Source organism: Cryptotermes secundus, unplaced genomic scaffold, assembly GCF_002891405.2.
Source record: "Cryptotermes secundus unplaced genomic scaffold, Csec_1.0 scaffold152, whole genome shotgun sequence".
Classification (NCBI taxonomy): domain Eukaryota; kingdom Metazoa; phylum Arthropoda; class Insecta; order Blattodea; family Kalotermitidae; genus Cryptotermes; species Cryptotermes secundus.
The window spans coordinates 304,327-322,677 of NW_019720705.1; the positions used below are offsets into that span (position 1 = coordinate 304,327).

At 39.1% G+C, this 18,351-nt stretch overlaps 1 protein-coding gene across 2 annotated transcripts in view; it reads right to left on the reverse strand.

Annotated features, from left to right (window-relative positions):
• Nucleotides 1-16,004, reverse strand: part of LOC111871281 (GTP-binding protein Di-Ras2) — a 48,844-nt gene extending 32,840 nt beyond the window's left edge. The window contains exon 1 of one of the 2 annotated variants that reach the window (XM_023864273.2): nucleotides 15,750-16,004. In XM_023864273.2, coding sequence (XP_023720041.1) covers nucleotides 15,750-15,759 — 10 coding nt within the window. In that variant the 5' untranslated portion in view covers nucleotides 15,760-16,004. Of the gene's footprint in view, nucleotides 1-15,073; nucleotides 15,725-15,749 lie in introns of those variants that run through there. The other variant, XM_023864292.2, reaches the window with a different exon arrangement.
• Nucleotides 16,005-18,351: the final 2,347 nt, after the last annotated feature.

Here is an 18,351-nt window from a genome sequence, read left to right on the forward strand (position 1 = left end):
AAAATCAGCTAAGTACTAAGCGCCCACGCATGACATTTAGTGAATGAGAGAGAACGGACGGACGAGGAAGGGTGGGGGGAAGGGTGATACATCCTGTTCTAAGTTCAACACCAGAATACTCATTTTAGCTTCAGGCTCTAAATCTGTATATAGAGCGAAAACGTAAATTTATCCCTGTGCTCAACTAATTAAGCAGTACGCCATGAAGACGTATGGGGAGAGTGGATGTAGAGATCTAAGTTTTTCTATACCCGTCAGTAGTTGGAAGTGAGTGGTCAGCTTTACTCACCGGCCGCTTTACCAGCGAGGAAAAGACCCCACTACCCACTGGGTAGGACCATGGGAGGGCCCCAGATCCTGTCTGGACGACGCGGAGAAAATAAATTTCTTGGCCTTACCGGGACTCGAACTCTGACCCCTCGATCGTCCAGCCAGTAGACAGTCGCAATACCGACTGCGCTATCTCTGCATATTATATGGAGGAAATATAAAACAACGGGTTTTTCCTTCCACATCGTTTCGAATTTAGTATTTATTGAATAATCATAATATTCTGCAATACGCAGTCTGAGATACTGGCAGCGGTGTTAAATAAACCATAACTAAATGAATTAATTAATTGGACAGAACTATTAGGCTTATTTTAGACTCTATCCATCATCTGGTATATATAAGACAAAAATCCACAATGTTACAGAGAATGGATCTGTTTCCGTGGATGGGGCAGGACAGACCTACTTATTTGGGTCCGTTAGAAAGAGCTAATCTCAACCAAAATCCAGTGATTGAGATTAGCTCTTTCTAACGGGCCCAACTTAGTAGGTCCATCCTGCCCCATCCACCTGAGGACGGAAACAGATCCAGTCTCCGAAACGTTGTGGTTTTTTGACTTATATATACCAGACAATGGATAGAGTCCAAAATAAGCCTAATAGTTTTGTACAGCATACACAATAGTCAGAATCCTTTCAAGTCTAATTAATTAGAGCCATAAAACAAGCGTGATTAAACGAAAATCGTAAATGCATGAAAAAGAATGGCTCTATCTTTAATTAATTATCAGGCAGTCACTGTCACGGTGATCCCATTCAGTTACATATTCTCATCTGCATAACTTACAGAGGGGAGCCTGGATAGCGCAGTCGGCATGGCGACTGGCTACGGGCAGCTGAAAAATATTAATATAAAACTTCATGAAACTATAGCTTCATAAAATGTGGCACTAAATTTTATAAATTTTTAAGCAATAAAAATGTATAGGAGAATAATAAAATTTAAAATATTCTGACAACCGATCCATTAGAGATTTAGTTAATCCATAAAATCCGTTGCGTTGTAATGAACACGAACGTGTGGTAAAAATACTTTACTGGTGACGACTCAAAAAATGCTCCGGCGTGTGTTACGGTAACAATTAAACTATACACACTTCAGAAAGTTGTATGGATTTTCCCTGAATAAACTTCTGATACTGAATAACAATAGAGTGTCTTTAATTTCGCTAATAATAGATTTGACAGCGGTTAGTGAAAGAATCTGAACACTTTTCAGTCCGTGTAAGATTTGAGGCTTTCACGGCGGTGACTATGAAGAAAGCAGTCTTCTGGGATCTGGCACCGTGTATATGTGGTGTTAACCGACGTTTCGGAGGAACTTTACCGGTTCTCACGGTCTCTTAGCTTGCAGATTTCTTATATTTTTTCTTCTACCCTGAAGATGGAGGCGATACGTTCCTCCGAAACGTCGGTTAACACCACATATACACTGTGCCAAATCCCAGAAGACTGCTTTCTTCACTTTTCAGTCCACTTTCCTTATTTTGTTCTAGTCCGGGACATTTCATTTGTTCGGCCAAGGTCATCACCCCTTCTCCCGCGCCCCCATGCGTTTAATCCGCCCTGAGTTCCTGCCTATAGCGAGGTAACAACTGGCAAACCTGCAAAACAGTAGTGGGACGTGCTGGCAAAAGAAATGTTCCCGATAACAGGGTAACACGGTTTGTGCTGTTAACATTGCCGTATGTCCGTTTGCCCCTACCTGCATTATGTAAGGTGCATTGTATAATGCTTAATCCAAAAGGGAAAGTAACAGGAGGATAGAATAACGATGAGCTTATTATTCTATGCATCACCAACTCGATTGTTACTGAGGTGATCAAATGTAGCACGCATAGGTAAGATGAGAATTTGATATTCCCACAGAGGTAGTTATAAAGGGGTATATATTCTAGGATATAATACATTGTAGTCAGTTCAAAGTCAACCGACGTTTCGGAGTAACATGTCGCCTTCATCTTTAGGGTCGAAGAATAAACCGAACAAGAAACAAGTGTGAGAGCAGGTGGAAAGAAAAGCAGAACTCCAGGCTTGTCCCTGAAGATGGAAGCGATAAGTTACTCCGAAAGGTCTTTGACTTTGAACAGACTACACAAAGTTATGTCCCAGAAGATAGAACTTTTCTTCTGAAGAAATTAGATTTCGAACCTAGATGCAGTTGGGAAGATAATATTTAATTGGATCTTACAGGAAGTACGTAGTTTTGAGAGAATGGAATGGATTCATGGAGCTCAATATAGTGATCAATATCTGATGATAGTGACCCTTTGGATTTCATAGAAGGCGGAAGAATTTTTTAGTAACTTAGCAGCTTTTATAAAAGAGAACTCTATTTCATATAATTAGTAAGTAAGTTAGTTAATTAGTCAGCTGAGTCCGGTGACAAAGAGACGGTTTCGGCAAATTTACTAGCTGCCTTCAGATTTGTCACGTCCAGATGTGCTATTCTCTGAATTTCTCGAGCCAGATTTGATGTGCTGGGCTTGTCGTGACGTCATTGCCACTGTATCTTACACCCGGAACAATCAAGTCATACTTTTAACACGTCTAATTACGACCACTTGAGTTCAACCCTTCTTCTCGATCCAGCAACAAAACGTTCTGTCAGCATGACGTTAGTTGTGACGTCAAGGGAAGTCACAGCTGCGTCTGAATTACATCAGACGGTGCCATATGCCGCAGATCGTGCGTTCAAGCGTCGAGACGGGATTGACTGGATAACGTATAAGGCTAACTACAGCCTGAATATAAATTGTACTTTCTACGGAAAATTATGAATTCCATATTCCTGTTGTTAATGCGGGTAAGATTTTGAACCACTAGAACACTTAGGCCGTGGGTTGGAGTCCTGCATGGAACTATGTTTCTTTGTTTTCTATACAGTGAGACTAGCAGAAATACTCGTTCTTCTCCTGGTATAACTTTGTTTTCATTATTACTGTCAGAATTCATAGCAGATAAAACTATAAAGAGGGAATAAAACACAAATAATATATTCATCTTTATTTAGTGTCTAGTCATCACATTTTGACGGAATATGATCATTTATTACGCAACATCTAACCTAAACCATCTGGCTTTCCATCGTACGTATGTTACCCTTGCTAGCGCCTGAACGGAAAGTAAGAGGTACACTTACTTACTTACTTACTTACTCATGGAGCTGAGCCCTTCTGGAGGAGCCGCCAATTGTGCAGCTACTCAAGAATTTACCAGCATTTTATGGAACCCGAAGGTTCATTACAGTGATCACAAGAGCCCTCCACTGGTCCCTATCCTGAGCCAGATCAATCCAATCCATACCATTCCATTCTATCTCTCTAAGATCCATTTTAATATTGTCCACCCACCTACGCCTTGGTTTCCCAGTGGTTTATTTCCTTCTGGCTTTCCCACCAATATCCTATACGCATTCGTGCTACATGCCCTGCACACCTCATCCTCCTTGACTTGATCATTCTAATTATACTTGGAGAAGCGTACAAGTTATGAAGCTCCTCATTATGCAGTTTTCTCCAACTTCCTGTCACTTCATCTCTATTCGATCCAAATATTCTCCTCTACACCCTGTTCTCAAACACCCTCAGTCACTAGGGAACCTGACAGTTACGTAAAATATATATGTCCTGGATTGTATGGTCAGAAATCTACAATGGTCTAATGATCAATAATTGGTTCCGTTCTTCAGGTAAAGTAGTCAAGGTGAATTGTGGAGGACACAGTAAGTGCAACGTGTTTGCACTGAAACTTTTGCGGTAAAGCTGTGTTAGTCCTCCGCCCAAACCCATAGCTGAAGGAAGATTTATTTTCAGCTTAACTCTATATACAGAAAAATAGTAGTGGTGCTGCATGAGATTATGGCAGCACAGTGCGCCGATAATAATCTGCACGAGCTGGTTGCAGATAGTGCTAATTCTGTAGGTAGGTTGATCTCTCAACAATAGTCTCTTTGTCATCAGATATTGTAATTTTCATGAACAACGACAATTTAAAACACCTTCTTCAAGCCTGAATTTCGGGTTTATTCAATACTCGACATTATGATCAGATTCTGAGCATGCGGAGCTCAGGCCCTACCTCAGCGCCTTTGCAGACAACCTCAATCCGCACCTGAGGCCCTGCCATGCTCTTGTGACAAGGGAACAGCTTAGAGACATGCCCCTGCTCAAAGATTTTGAAAGTTAATAGGAGTAAATGCAGACAGAAGGTTGATCAAGACTGAATTCATCTTCCGTTCCGAAAGAGCGACTTAATATCTTACATCCTGTCGCGCCTTTATTGTTCTCTTGACGCTCTTCAGTCTTCTTATTGTCCACTGAAATTCGAAGTCAAACTTGTTATTCTGTTTCATCATCCAACTATCAATAAGTTGAGCATCGGACCCAGTGGAGCTATCAGAATCTTTCTTCTGCACCTCAGCTTTGAAAATAAATATTAGAGAACTTCTCAGACTTGCTCCTTATAAAAGAAAATTGAACTTATGGCCTTATTGATCACGATCATTCAGATGTGAACGTAAAAAGACATGGCCCAGCGAACAGACGCCTTTACTGTTACAACTATTATTTATAGCAGATCAAAGTAGCTACTTTTTAGTTAAACCCTTTTCGTTCTGTGACGTAGGCAATACCACGAAGGTCTATACTTATACCAATCTATATAAATAGTAAATAATGGCATATTCTCTTTTGATGTTCTATTTTCCATTTGTGATGTCGTCAGTGACGGTGGTAAATTTATTCTGTAATGAAAGTAAATATTTTAATGCCTTTTTTGTTGTATTTGTTATTGCGTCTAATTTTGATTTCTTCTACTTACTTGTATGTTGCATTGTGTTCTGTATAGGATGCCATGTCTTCTTGCTATTAGATAGCGGTTGTTCCCTTCTGTGGTTCTATTTGTACTAACTACTGTTTAATATCATGATGGGTACGTTTCATAGGACATGTGATGTTCCAAACGGAATGAGAGAGACGAAACCATTCAGTACAAAAAAAATCGACTCCAACACTGAAATCGAAATAGGCGTCGAAGTTAATTCTATCAGTGGTCATGTGATGCATTAGAGGGTAATAATGAAATTATGTCCTTAGGAGTGCGCGCGTTTGTGACGTACGGGAGCCAAAAAGGATGAATCCAAATTAACATATTGATTTCCAATCCCTTCCATTGACTTACGGAAGCCAAAAATAATGAATCCAAATTAATATATTCACTTCCAATCCCTTCCATTGACTTACGGAAGCCAAAAAGAATGAATCCAAATTAATATATTCACTTCCAATCCCTTCCATTGACTTACGGAAGCCAAAAAGAATGAATCCAAATTAATATATTCACTTCCAATCCCTTCCATTGACTTACGGAAGCCAAAAAGAATGAATCCAAATTAACATATTCACTTCCAATCCCTTCCATTGACTTACGGAAGCCAAAAAGAATGAATCCAAATTAACATATTCACTTCCAATCCCTTCCATTGACTTGCGTGAAGTTCACGGGTGCCAGTCGTTTTCATGGCAAGTGACAGGCTGTTTCCGGTGTTTCTTCACACGCCATTCTAACGCTGAGAAATTCTAGATGCAGCTTGTCGAAGCTCGATACAGCCTAAATACGCAGAGATTTTGGATTGCATTCAACACAATCTCTTCATTTTTTGTTTGGAATATAATAATTTCTAAGAAATGATTCGTCGGTAACGGCTGGACCAATAAGATACCTGTAGGAGAGCAAGGCTAGAATTGTGTTAAAACAAGGCATCATAGCCTAACCTAATTTTGCTGAATTTGAGGTCTTCCCCTCCGGTGACTATGAATAGTATGGTGCTCTAGGTTGTAACCTCATGTTCTGAGAAACCTCAATGTTTCGGAGGAACCTATCGCCTCCATATTCAAGATCGAAGAGAAAGCCAAGTAAGAGAACAACAGAAGTAGGCGGCAAGAAGTCTGGCGGTATAACTCTTCTGTTTCATACTGGTTTTATGCTTGGCTTACTATTCAATCTTGAAGATACATGCAAAATATGGCTCCGAAACGTCGGTTGACTTTCAACGGACAACATGGCAGTATATCCCAGAAGATTGAACTATTTAGTCTTTTTAAGTCACTTACTCATGTTGAAGTAATTAACCTCTTGTTTAGTCCACGACTAGCAGACTGTTGTGATTAGTGACCTCCAGCAGCTCAATCACTGTGGAAATCTGCTACAGGCAAGACGAGCGCGTATCGATTCCTGACAGCGGCAAGAGCTTTACGGTGCCCCCATATTCAGCTTGGCTCTGAGGCCAACCTACTATGTGACGGGGATGATCCCCTGGGGTTTAAGTGGCCAGGGCGCTTACCTCACCCCTTGTTTTATCCAGTGCGAAAGTTCGTAACACTTGGAGTTATACCTCCATTCCCCACGCATCCTGTATGGCATGGTGATTTATTATTATTATTATTATTATTAGGCTTCATTCGCTCCACAACCTTAAGATTTTTTTCCCTTGGATTGTTTATACGAGTATGTGCTATACTTTACGTTAGTCAGGTCCAAGTTTGAATGTAACTCAGTAGTTTGGAAAGCTATCACGTCCACTGAAGCTAATAAGCTTGAAAGCATCCAGTAGAAGTTTGTTTCCGTCTGTTTCTATTGTTTTCCCCTCGTATTCTTAACAGTTATACTTTCCCCTTAGAAAAATTAAGTCTACGTTCTTTACGTGAAAGAAGATACCATTTCTTCGTGTCTATCGTGAACTTAAACCCTTCACTTGCCTCTTGGAAGATGTCAGTTTTCTTGTTCCTCCTCGCAGTGTTAGGGACGCCTCAAAGGTTGGTGTTTGTCCCTGTAATAAACGCAGTGCTTCTGCTCGGTGCGCCTATGCTGCCGAATTGGTGGGTAAACTTCTCGACATATATGCAATTGGCGCAGTTTCCTTCAATAGCATTTTATAATCTTCTACTTAAATTTTTAATAATATTTGTAGTCTTGATGTTTTCGTGTTATGCAGTTCTTAGTCCTCTGTGTATTTCTCTTTATCTTAGTTTTTGTTTGTTCAATTTTTCTGTCTTAATGTGTTCGCGATGCCGACTGAAGCATAAGTAAGTCTTTCACTGCCACCTGATTGGCCACTCCATCACTACTAATAATATTAATGATATCAGTATTCCGACCACCTCTGTGGTCTAGTGGTCAGAGTTCCTGGCTACATATCCGGAGTTATTTCAAGGAAATAGCGGCTCCGGTCTAGAAAACCGAAATTAGTCGTCGTGGGGATTCGTTGCGTTGGCCACGCGACACAATCTATCCGCTAAAGTTTGCACTAACTTCGTCGACAAGCGGCGGTCTCTCTGTCGGTATAGTTCGCTTGCGGACTAAAACCACTGTGTTTGTTTAGTTTGTTAGCTTTATCCTGGTGACAGGACAACGGAACAGGATGAGTGGTTAGCCTCACCCCTGGCATCTTTACCCTCGTGGAAGGAATCTCGGATACCTGTTCTGGACACGTCGTCCTAGAAAAAATTTCTGACCATGTCGGGAATCAATTCTTGGCCGTCGAGTCCGTAGTTTAGTCCGTATAGTGCCAACTATCTCGGCTCATTTCCTCAGAGACTACCGATTTACTTTTGATGAAACATACCCTCAGTATACAAGAAGGTTAGAGATTTTCCGTATCATAAATCCGTGATGTAAGACGACGTAATTAATGTCAGTGGCAAAAATTTGGTCGGAAAATTGAATTACATGATGTGAGGGAAATTAACACGATCCCATTTCAAGAGTTGGCTTGGGCTTCATGCTGGCGGCGTTCCAACTCACAGGCTCCAACGTAGCCGGAAATCTGGATTAATTGAAGCGTTTCCACACCAGTAACTCACGTCTTAAATTGCAAGTTTCTTGGCATCTTTTATTGTTACTGATTACTTTGTTTTAACCGTTTCAGGACAAACGTATTAACCAGTATTTAATATCCATGAGGTTTATGATTTTGTGAACAACGCAGGAAAGGAGACGGCACAGAAACTATTGCTCGTCATCGATTTTTCTTACTTTCCATTTTTCTCTCTGTTCCTTTATCCATGTATTCTTCGCCTTCATTTCTTATTGCTCTTTTTTTCGCTATCTTCATTGTTCTTCCAGTCGTCCTTAAACCTTATTAATTTATTGCCCATTCTTCCTTCCTCTTCGTCTTCTCTTCTTCCTGTTCTCTTCCTTCTTACTTTTTTATTGTTCTTGTTCTCCTTTACCTACCCCTCCATTTACTCCTTCTTCCTCTTCTGTTTCTCTTCTTTTTAGCTACTTTTATAAAATCTCCCTCCTCTAATTTTCTTATATCTCTTCCTTAACCTGCTTTATCAGCATCAGTAACATTATCGTAATATTCTCCTTAAATATTCCGATCAGCACAATTGTAATTTAAGGGATGAAAAGGTTAAGATGTTAGGATTGCTTTGAACCAGTCTACTAAACGCAAATGTAAGACACATCTCTGAACATGAACTACGTTGCAAAAATATCTTAAAGAAAACCAATATCAGGTTGTATGTCACTGTTTCTTTTCCGTTATACCGATATGAAAATGCCATGAAGAGAAATAAAAGTATAATTCTGGCTTTAGGAGGAAAATATTAAATTTGCTGAAAACAATTATCTTATATTCAATTATAAAACAAATCTAGCACATAACTACTTCGATGGTTACAGCTTTTCTTTTTACGCTGTAAACAGCGATGTTTGTCTGTTTCAAAGCGTGAATACTTCTATAAACAGAAGATTCAAAGTGGAAACAAATGAGGAATATACTCAAAGTTCATTCTGGTTAGTTTCCTTTGTTAGTGTCTCGATTGTCCTCTTGACATTTTCCTGTAAACAGCCTATAACTGTCGATTAGAAGCGAAAACAACAATAAACGCGTTTTAGATGTGTCTTTACACTTCTTACACAAACACACAAAAAACACTTCAGGGTCGAAATTTGGCGAAAAATAAATAAAATGGGACCTCGGTAATTGTCTCGTGATTTCGAAAGAAGATTCTGCAGTGCTGAATATACAAGGTTAGAACCACACCAGTAGCGTAACTGTTCTGGGACGCTGATCTTCTGCCGTTAAGTATCTCAAATATTCTATTCTTACGGAGAACGCATACCGGCTATGATTTGGTGTTTCGTTTTTCTTTACAAATTTGTTCGAAATATATTACACTCCCATAATTAATAACGAGTTACTCTCGATATGCTTGAAGAAAGCATATCCATTTTTGTGTAAAGTGCCTGTTAAAATATCAGATCTAAAAGAACCCTCAAATGGCTGGGTAACTCCTTGAAACTTCTGCAATATGATATTTAATCAAAACCAGTTTATCGATCCTTTATCCGCTTCATGCGCCAGACAAAGAGATGAACGGATATGAGGGAATTTAATAGGAAAGACAAAATTGTGTCATTCTCCATATTTTTATATGAAAGTGTAATTTATTTTGAGCAAAAACATATTAATAACATTCAAGCAACAGATATGAAAATTTAATTAAATATCGAGTTACAGACCAGTAAGATAAAATTAAAATCTAAGGCTGTAAATATTGATTCGTAAATGTAATGATTAAATTTGATTAATTGGCTGGATTTGAATGTGTTGTGAGAGAGACTACAAAAACTTGCACTTCGTTGTGAAACGTGACAAAGACACAGGAATATGGACACAATTCAAATCAGAGCTGTAAGGAAGGAACAGGCTTGAACCCAATTAATATCGGACAGAAATTGCTCATAAAAAGATTTGAATTTTCTGGGATATAACACCGCATAGTCATTTGTAAATCAACTGACTTTCTTGCTATTTGCTTCATTCATTGCTGATTTCGTTCTTGGTTTATTCTTAGATTCTGAATATGGAGGCGACATATTCCTCCGAACGTCAGTTGACTTTCTACGGACTATCAAAGATGATAGAAATCTCTATAACCACTGCTGTCAGGACTCCATATTTCGCAAGAATCATACAAATTCATCACCAATTTTACGAAAGGCAAATTGAACATAATACGAACTGGACGCCAAAGTAGCAAGGCAAGTTCTTATGGAGATTTTGGAGCCACCCTTTGGGTGAAAATTTGAGTAAAAAGTTTAAAAGTCTTAGACAGAGATCCTTATCTCCGGAAGTCATATCTCTCATTTCTCTTTGCATTGATTTTGGCTGTCTGAATAGTAAAATACAAAACAGAGATCAGGCATATATCTTTATGCCAAAGAATTTTGTATGATGATAATATTCCAGATGTGTACTCAACAGACATCAAGAAGTCTGTCCTGATGGATATGTACAGTAGTTTCACGGGTTTAAGTGACTAGACACAGAGTTTGGATTCGTAATTGGAATTATTTGAGTCTTGAAATTCGTAACTATATTTAATTATAGCGCTGTCTCTAATTCGCACACTCTGCTATTCGCTACGGCACGCACTAAGGCTTCTCAGTCTGCTGCTTCTTCGCCAGTCCTTGCCTGGTAACAGTTCCCAACCCAGTAGGTTCCCCTGATTCCGGGTTCACGTCCTGACTTGTCGGCGACTGCCTTACGGCTAACCTTGCTCCAAGTGTGTCTTCACCTTTTGAACTCAAAGCTGAGTGTCAGTCTGGGTCTTATATTACGACCGACGTTCAGTCGGGCAGTTTGGAATGAAGCACCCATCTTGGGCTTACTACAAGATTTGTATTACTCCTCGAAGCTCCATTTCGATTCCCGTTATATAGCCTTTCGGCGGACCCCACAGAAAACACCGTCTCCAACAGCTCTTCTATGGTTGCGTGTGTAAATTTTGCTGCGACTGCGTGATGGTTACTGACCGTTGAGCTTAATTGCGCCGTCGCGTGTTAACCGTGTCGTAACCTCATAATGGGCGTTCTTCTCTTTCCAGAATTCTAGCTTCGAGCTCTCATGTCAAAATATGTATTCGACAGCTTTCTGGTTTCAGTACCAGCCATATTAATGTCTATGCTGATACTTTTCACCATGCCTCTTCACACGAGTGTTGCAGTAGCACCTCAATATCGGCAACATCGTCTCCTTCCAAATCTTTACTTACTATTTATAATCATATATTCATATCATTCGGCGACATATAACCTCTGCAGCTAATAGGATACTACATTCATAAATGAGATATGGTGTCGTACAATTTTATTCCGTCTTTATGTAAAGTGAATAAAAATGAATGCACATTGGCGAGATTTTGTTGCCTTTCTGACTGTCGGTATGTATATTTCGTTATTTGATACTGATCCGGTATGTGTCAAATATAAATCCTACTTTACTGGAACAGAAATAAATTGTATAGGTTTTCTCCTAATTGTAAATACAGCGACACTAATTATAATTTGCAGCTTCTATTCAAGCATTTTTATATGATGGATATTTGAAAATCTAAAGCATGACTTTCATCTTAATAATATTTAAAATGTTTGCCCTTACCACACAGAAAACACACTGCATCTCCACTAGAAATATCAGTCGAATTTAGGGAAATATATCGCTGTTTATACTGAGACTTTTATACAACCCAAAAATAAGTTGCCTGGACGAAATGCGATTTTTGTGTGTGTGTGTGTGTGTTAAAGAGGCCAGTCTGAACTGGCCAAACTTGAGGAGCGTGTTCTGCAGCCATTTGGAGCAAGGAATAACCAATAAACTAGAGATCGATTCGACAGTCATCGAGTTAGGTGCTAGTGGAGCGAGCCGGAAGTACTGTAACTTGAACGAGTTCCTGCTTGTACACTGTCTAGGCAAGTGTGGCTGTGTTGCGGAGCAGTCGCAGTTCAATTGCCTAGCACGCTGACAAATGAAAAATAAGCCCACTTTCTTTCGTAAACGGTTCCTGAAATTTAAATTATAGGGCTACTATGGTGGAATACCGGAAACAATATCAACTTCGCAGAAATTCACAGAGAACGCACACAGAGCTTTGAGGGAGACTGGTTCCTTCACACGCGCGAGAGCAGACAGTGAACAACGAAGCCGTTGACGAGATAATGTTCTGGCATCAGAACAGCGGAGCCCACATACAACTACACGCAGAATTTCTGGGCGACTGGTATAGCACAGAGATAGTTATAGATAATTTTGCACCATGTAGGTTTCTGTCCATATCACACCAAAGGAGTACAGTAATTCTTACAAGGAAATCATGGCAACCGTGCAAATTTTTATTAATGGCTACAGCAGCTGCACATTCTGCGTGATATTCAGTTCCCGATACCTGGGATGGTAGTACCAGAACAAAGAATTCGCGCTCTAGGGCACAGGAAAATCCAAATGATATAGCAAAATGTAATTTTTAACACTGATATTCATTTTAAGTGTGGTGTGGTGTATTAGATAATAACATGATTGGACCATATGTTATCGAGGGACTTTAACAGCTCCTATTACAGAAATAATAATAAAAAAAAAAACTCAGTGACTTTAGCCCGCAAGCTAACTATACCGACCGAGCGATCGACGCATGTCAGCGAAATTAGTGCAAAATTAATTTGTCCCTTAAAAGACGCATATGACGTAATAATGTACTTATGTACGTGTGTTCTACACAGCAGACAGGAAAATGTTTACAGATGAATTGAATATGACAATGCGTGTTGAAGGCAATAAGCCCCAGTAGAGAGAAATATTCGGAAGGCTTGGTGAAAGGAGACCCATTCAACATGGGGAGATTATGGGATAATTATTTCACTCGTTATTTTCTCGCGTAAATTTTTCCGAGATTTTCAGTACTTATGCAAATAAGTGTTGCTGCAGATTAATTTTCCCTCTTTCTTATTGAACAACTTGGTTTAAGGGATAGCCACTTTTATTTGTATTCGGGAGACAACCGTTTCGAATGCCGGCCAGAACACTTACTGTTTGACTGAGGATTTTTCATGCCTTCTTAATCCCTCCTGCGAAATTCTGGGACAGCGCCTTAAATTTACTACTTCGTCTCACACCTTTTACACTTCATTATGCACAATCATCACATTTAGCGCTATGTAACCAACACTTCATTTGGCAGAAGCCATAATGACAAGAAGTGAAGGAAAGGAGAGGCCATGCATAATCCCCTCCCCCAAAATGGAACATTTGAATCGTCAGGTTCTTAAAGAAGTCAAATTATTCAAATAACCTTCTGTGTAAAGAATATTTGTGCAGAATATCTGAAATGATATGAGTTGATTAAGGCAGTGTTTTTCAGCTTTTGTCAGACCGCGGCCCCGTAATTTCTTTTCTGTAAGAAGAGGGCCAGGTATAATTGATGCCAGGGCCCGGCATTCGAGAAACAATAGATTAAGGGAGTTTCTCGGTAATTCCTGACCCCTGGAATTGTGCATCAGCTACCTGCACAACACATTACTTCGGATCTGTGAGGCACGATTGTACGTTCAGTCTGTGGGAAAAAATTCCAACCCATACTTCGATTATATATAGTGACATGAAGATATACTTTCTCGTATAATTTCATGTCGCAGTTTTTATCATATTTTATCTATAAGCACTTATACAATCTTATAGCTACATTAGTGCTGCATAAAATCCCATACGGATCAATATAGTAGTTTCCGGAATTCGTTTCTTGATACATGCAGACCTGATGTGATTACTGGATAAACAGTGGGACGAACACATAAGAGAAAAATGAAACACTCCTTAACTGTATAAAAAGAAGTAAGACTAAACTGGGCTCATCACATTCCAAGAAGGTACAAATATTAAATTACATTCCGAAAGGATATGATATTTCGAAGCCTGTAAAGAAACGGACATATCAGTTATAGACATTTGGAACCCGAATATAATTAAGTAGTGAGGCTGAAGAGAAAGAATGAATTACTTTAGTATAGAAAATAATTACACCAAGATATTTATTGCAGTATTTATATGCTGTTCGCGGAGCATTATTGGTGGATTGAAAGTTTCACAGAAACACGTTGAGAGACTGAGGTTCTCATCATGAGGAGAGCATGAGGAGTTCTGTTTTCTGGGGTACGCAATCTGGTAGAAGTTTACTGACGTTACCTCCGACATTTCGGTAAACTTCTGCCATGCAACATGGCGTTAACTCGCGGAAAATATTACTCTTTGAAATCTGAAATATTCATTCATGCTTACCTAAACTTGCAAGTCATTTAATCATAAATTAATAATAACTTATTTAGGTTGCCGGAAGAAATGCAACTAATTATTTTCCAAGGAAGAAATTCTTTTCGGCTTATTGATTAATCATTAACGGATGAGATACTACAAAGTGTCAATTTGTTCAACGATTTTATAAACTAGTTTTGTACAACTAACTTCATTTCAAGGTGAAATGATTTTTAACATATATCATTACTAGAAAATTATTGTATATACCAAGAAAGAAGTCTTTCAATGGAAGAAGTGCTATTTAACTACAGTATCAAAAGGAGAAAGACTGAATATGAAAGATATATATTTTACTTTCGATAGTAAACATTTTGGAGTAAATTTTTAAATACTCTTATATACGTATATTATATTACAAGTTTATGCGGATTACTTTAATGGTTATGCTAAGTTTCAATTGTTAGTTTGACTGGACAGTTAAACCTGCCATCCAGATCGGTAATCGAACCTGATACTTTCGATATGCACTCAGTATTTGTGTGGCAAGACGATCACCTCTCCGGACGACATGTTTGTACTGTGGTTTGCTACCTTATTAAAACATATTAATAATATATTCATCTATATAAGTTTAAAAAATTACCAGTTTAGTTTGCACTTTGTGCTATGTCTTAGTTGTGGTGTGCACATGTGTCCAGGGCTCTGTCGCGGTTCTCCATCAACATCTGTGTAACTTGATTCTGCTCAGGTTTCCGGGGATTGATTTACACTGACCCGACGAGGGTTGAGTGTCATTCTGTCACACCATTATCAGTGCCAATGACAAAAGTGTCATTTGCAGTGTCGCACTGGCTCTGTGTTAGGATCAACTGAATGCAGTGTCGCATTGGCTGTGTGAAGATTTTCTTCTGCTGCTGTACATTTATAATTCCACGCAACGTTTTTACAGCGATTGGAGTGGGGAATTATGGCATATTTTATTAGTGTTCAATGTTCCAAATTATCTTCATGTGTACATGTTTATAGTTCCAGTGATCGAATTATAAAACTGTGAACGAGATTAAGAGTTAAAGGAAGAAGCAGAATGGATGAAGGAATGAATGCAAGTGCAGTTAGTGTCCTCAGCAGATCGTGGTGATACATCCACAGACAGGAAAATGTTTTTGTACAGTGTTGTATAGCATACTTGTTGCAAATGGATGTAACGTTACAGATATACGAAAATAACATCCATCCATATATGAGTTAAAAACGTCACAACACCAAATGTAACTTACATATAACAATAGAATAATACACGAAGGATTTTTTATAAATACCTTGATCCATTTGATCTAGATTTGCACTGTCTTAATATTAATATTGAAAAGTTTCGTTGTTAATATTTAGAAATATCACTTTCCGCTAATTTGAGATGTAGATCACAACATACGAATTGTGTGCATTGTTTCCCGGCTCGACACGAGACCTACAGATGGTTTACTCCGAGTTTATGTGACAGCAGACTATCTGGTCGTCTTCGTCAGACGCCATGACAGTTTGGCAAATCCAGCTAACCAATCACCGGTGGCGCCTTTCTGCAACCATCTCTCACTGCGAACTGACCTGCATGTAGGAGCCAGCAAAGTCCCACTGAACCGCATAGCAGAGCTGGAGCCCGGTCGATCATAGTGAAGCCAGCGAGATGCGCGAAATCGTACGATACCGTACGGAATGGCAGATATCCACAGCACTGCGGATCTATTCTATACGCTTCGTAACGCGGCCAGGATCTTATTTTCCTTGACATGGATGAACTCGATATAAGCCTAAACTACCTTATTAATATGTTCGTGGTAATAGACTGTAATTCTTTGGCAGGTCATTGATTAATAATTTATAACGCTTAAGGCACGTTTTATTAATCTGTGGATTGCGACATCCCTAGGGAGATCGCCGAATTATCAAGAATTATTTGCAATAACGTCATTTTCGATATATGATATAAACTCCGTCCTAAGTGCAACAATTTAGTGTAGGCCTTTTGTCTTGCTTTCTTCTACACTACTTTTTCGGCCGCAAACGGCCATCATCAGGCGTATACACTCACGTATACTTAGGACGGAGTTTATATCATATATCATATAGAGTGCAACAGGATGCTTAAATATTATATCGTCATTTTCGCCAACATTTTCGAGAAAACGTAACAGCAGCAAGAAAGTTATTTCGCGAATATGTTCGTAACTCACAGTAACATTTTATAGCCTGTGTAGGTGCGGAGACATGTGTCACGCTAGTTAAGTTCCTGCCGGTATGGCAGAGGACGACAGGGACCTGCAATATCGTGCAGAACTGCACTTTTCGCTGACCTGCAGAATAGGGACGAGGGTCACATAAAGTTAAATTATTATTTTAGGTAATCGCCGTGTCACAAACTGTGATAACTCGTGGACTAAGAACATCTTATTTAATTATGACTTTGAAGGTTATACGATTATTTAACTTAAAGCCATCTTAAATAATACATGCGGTTATTGTATGTAGAAATAAATTTGTTCCAGGAATAATTCATAATGACTGGTTGTCATTAATTTTGCCTATCCACATAGAAAGACCAGTGAAACATAGAAATATAGTTAATACGTAATCACGTATCCCTATGTCACTGTGCAAAACATGGGCTGTTTCATGTTGTCAGTATCAGAGAGTTGTGCCTAAACTACAAACTTCGTGCTGTAATGATTAGGTTAGAAAATAATATTACAGACACATTTTTAGCGCACGATATATCGCAGTACAAGCCGATATACTATGTATATTTAGCTGTCTATTCCTATGAAACAGAAAACTTAAAAAAAAAATTATGTTCTCTAAATGAAATTTTACTCTGTACACGAAAATATACTCAGCGACGCTTTACTGTAAGATCTGCCGCCGAGAGTGGTCCAGAAGCAAATGGGGAGAAGAATTCGAGTATATACAGTTGATATGTAGTCGTAAGAATGCAAAAAAAAAAAACGATAAGCTAAAGATGGCTAACTAATCCTTGGGAAGAGTAGCGAAGTTCGAATATTTGGAAATTATATGTAACATTAGTTTTACAAATAAATTAACAGCGTATTAAATTCGCGGAATGATCAGTACCATCCTTTTCAGAATCTCTTAGTTGCAGTTGGGGTTCAGTTTTAGTTTGAAAAAAATTACATAATGAGGAGCTTCATAATTTGTCCTCTTGAATAAATATCCTTCATGGTCTATAACTTTGTGGATTACTCTCTCTGGCTTGTTCCAATTCTGAAACTATTAGTCTTTTAACATATTTGGTAGGACTTCTTAGACGGGAGAGATCGGTCCATCGTAAGGCCTTCATTTCCACAAGACAGTACAGATACTGAAGAAGCATAGACATACTTCCACATCTCGAGGAGGGTTAGAATCCACGAGCCTAGTGTTAAATTAGTCAAAAATAATATGTGCCTTAGACAAGGCAGCCACTGTTAACGGTACCGTATTTTTTTTTTCCTTGGCACTACAGCCCCAGTGAGCCTATGCCTACCTCCATGAACTTCTCCGTTCACTTCGGTTTTTCTAGATCTTACACATTCGGTAGGACTCCTTGGGCGGGTGATCAGCTCGTCGCAAGGCCTCTACCTGTACACAAACACAGAAAAACGCACACACACAAACTAAACATCCATGCCCTGAGAGGGATTCGAACCCACGATCCCTGTTTCTAAGCGAGCGAAGACAGTAAATGCCTTAGACCGCTCGGCTACCGTTACCGGTAGCAACTATTATTAGGGTGATAAATACATGGAGATTTAAATGAGCAGACGTAGGATAGGTGATAAATACGTAAATGTCATATGGGAAATCCCATAAGGAAATAAACAAGTCAGAAGCCAAGGCGTAGATGTGAGGAAAGCATTGAAATGCAGG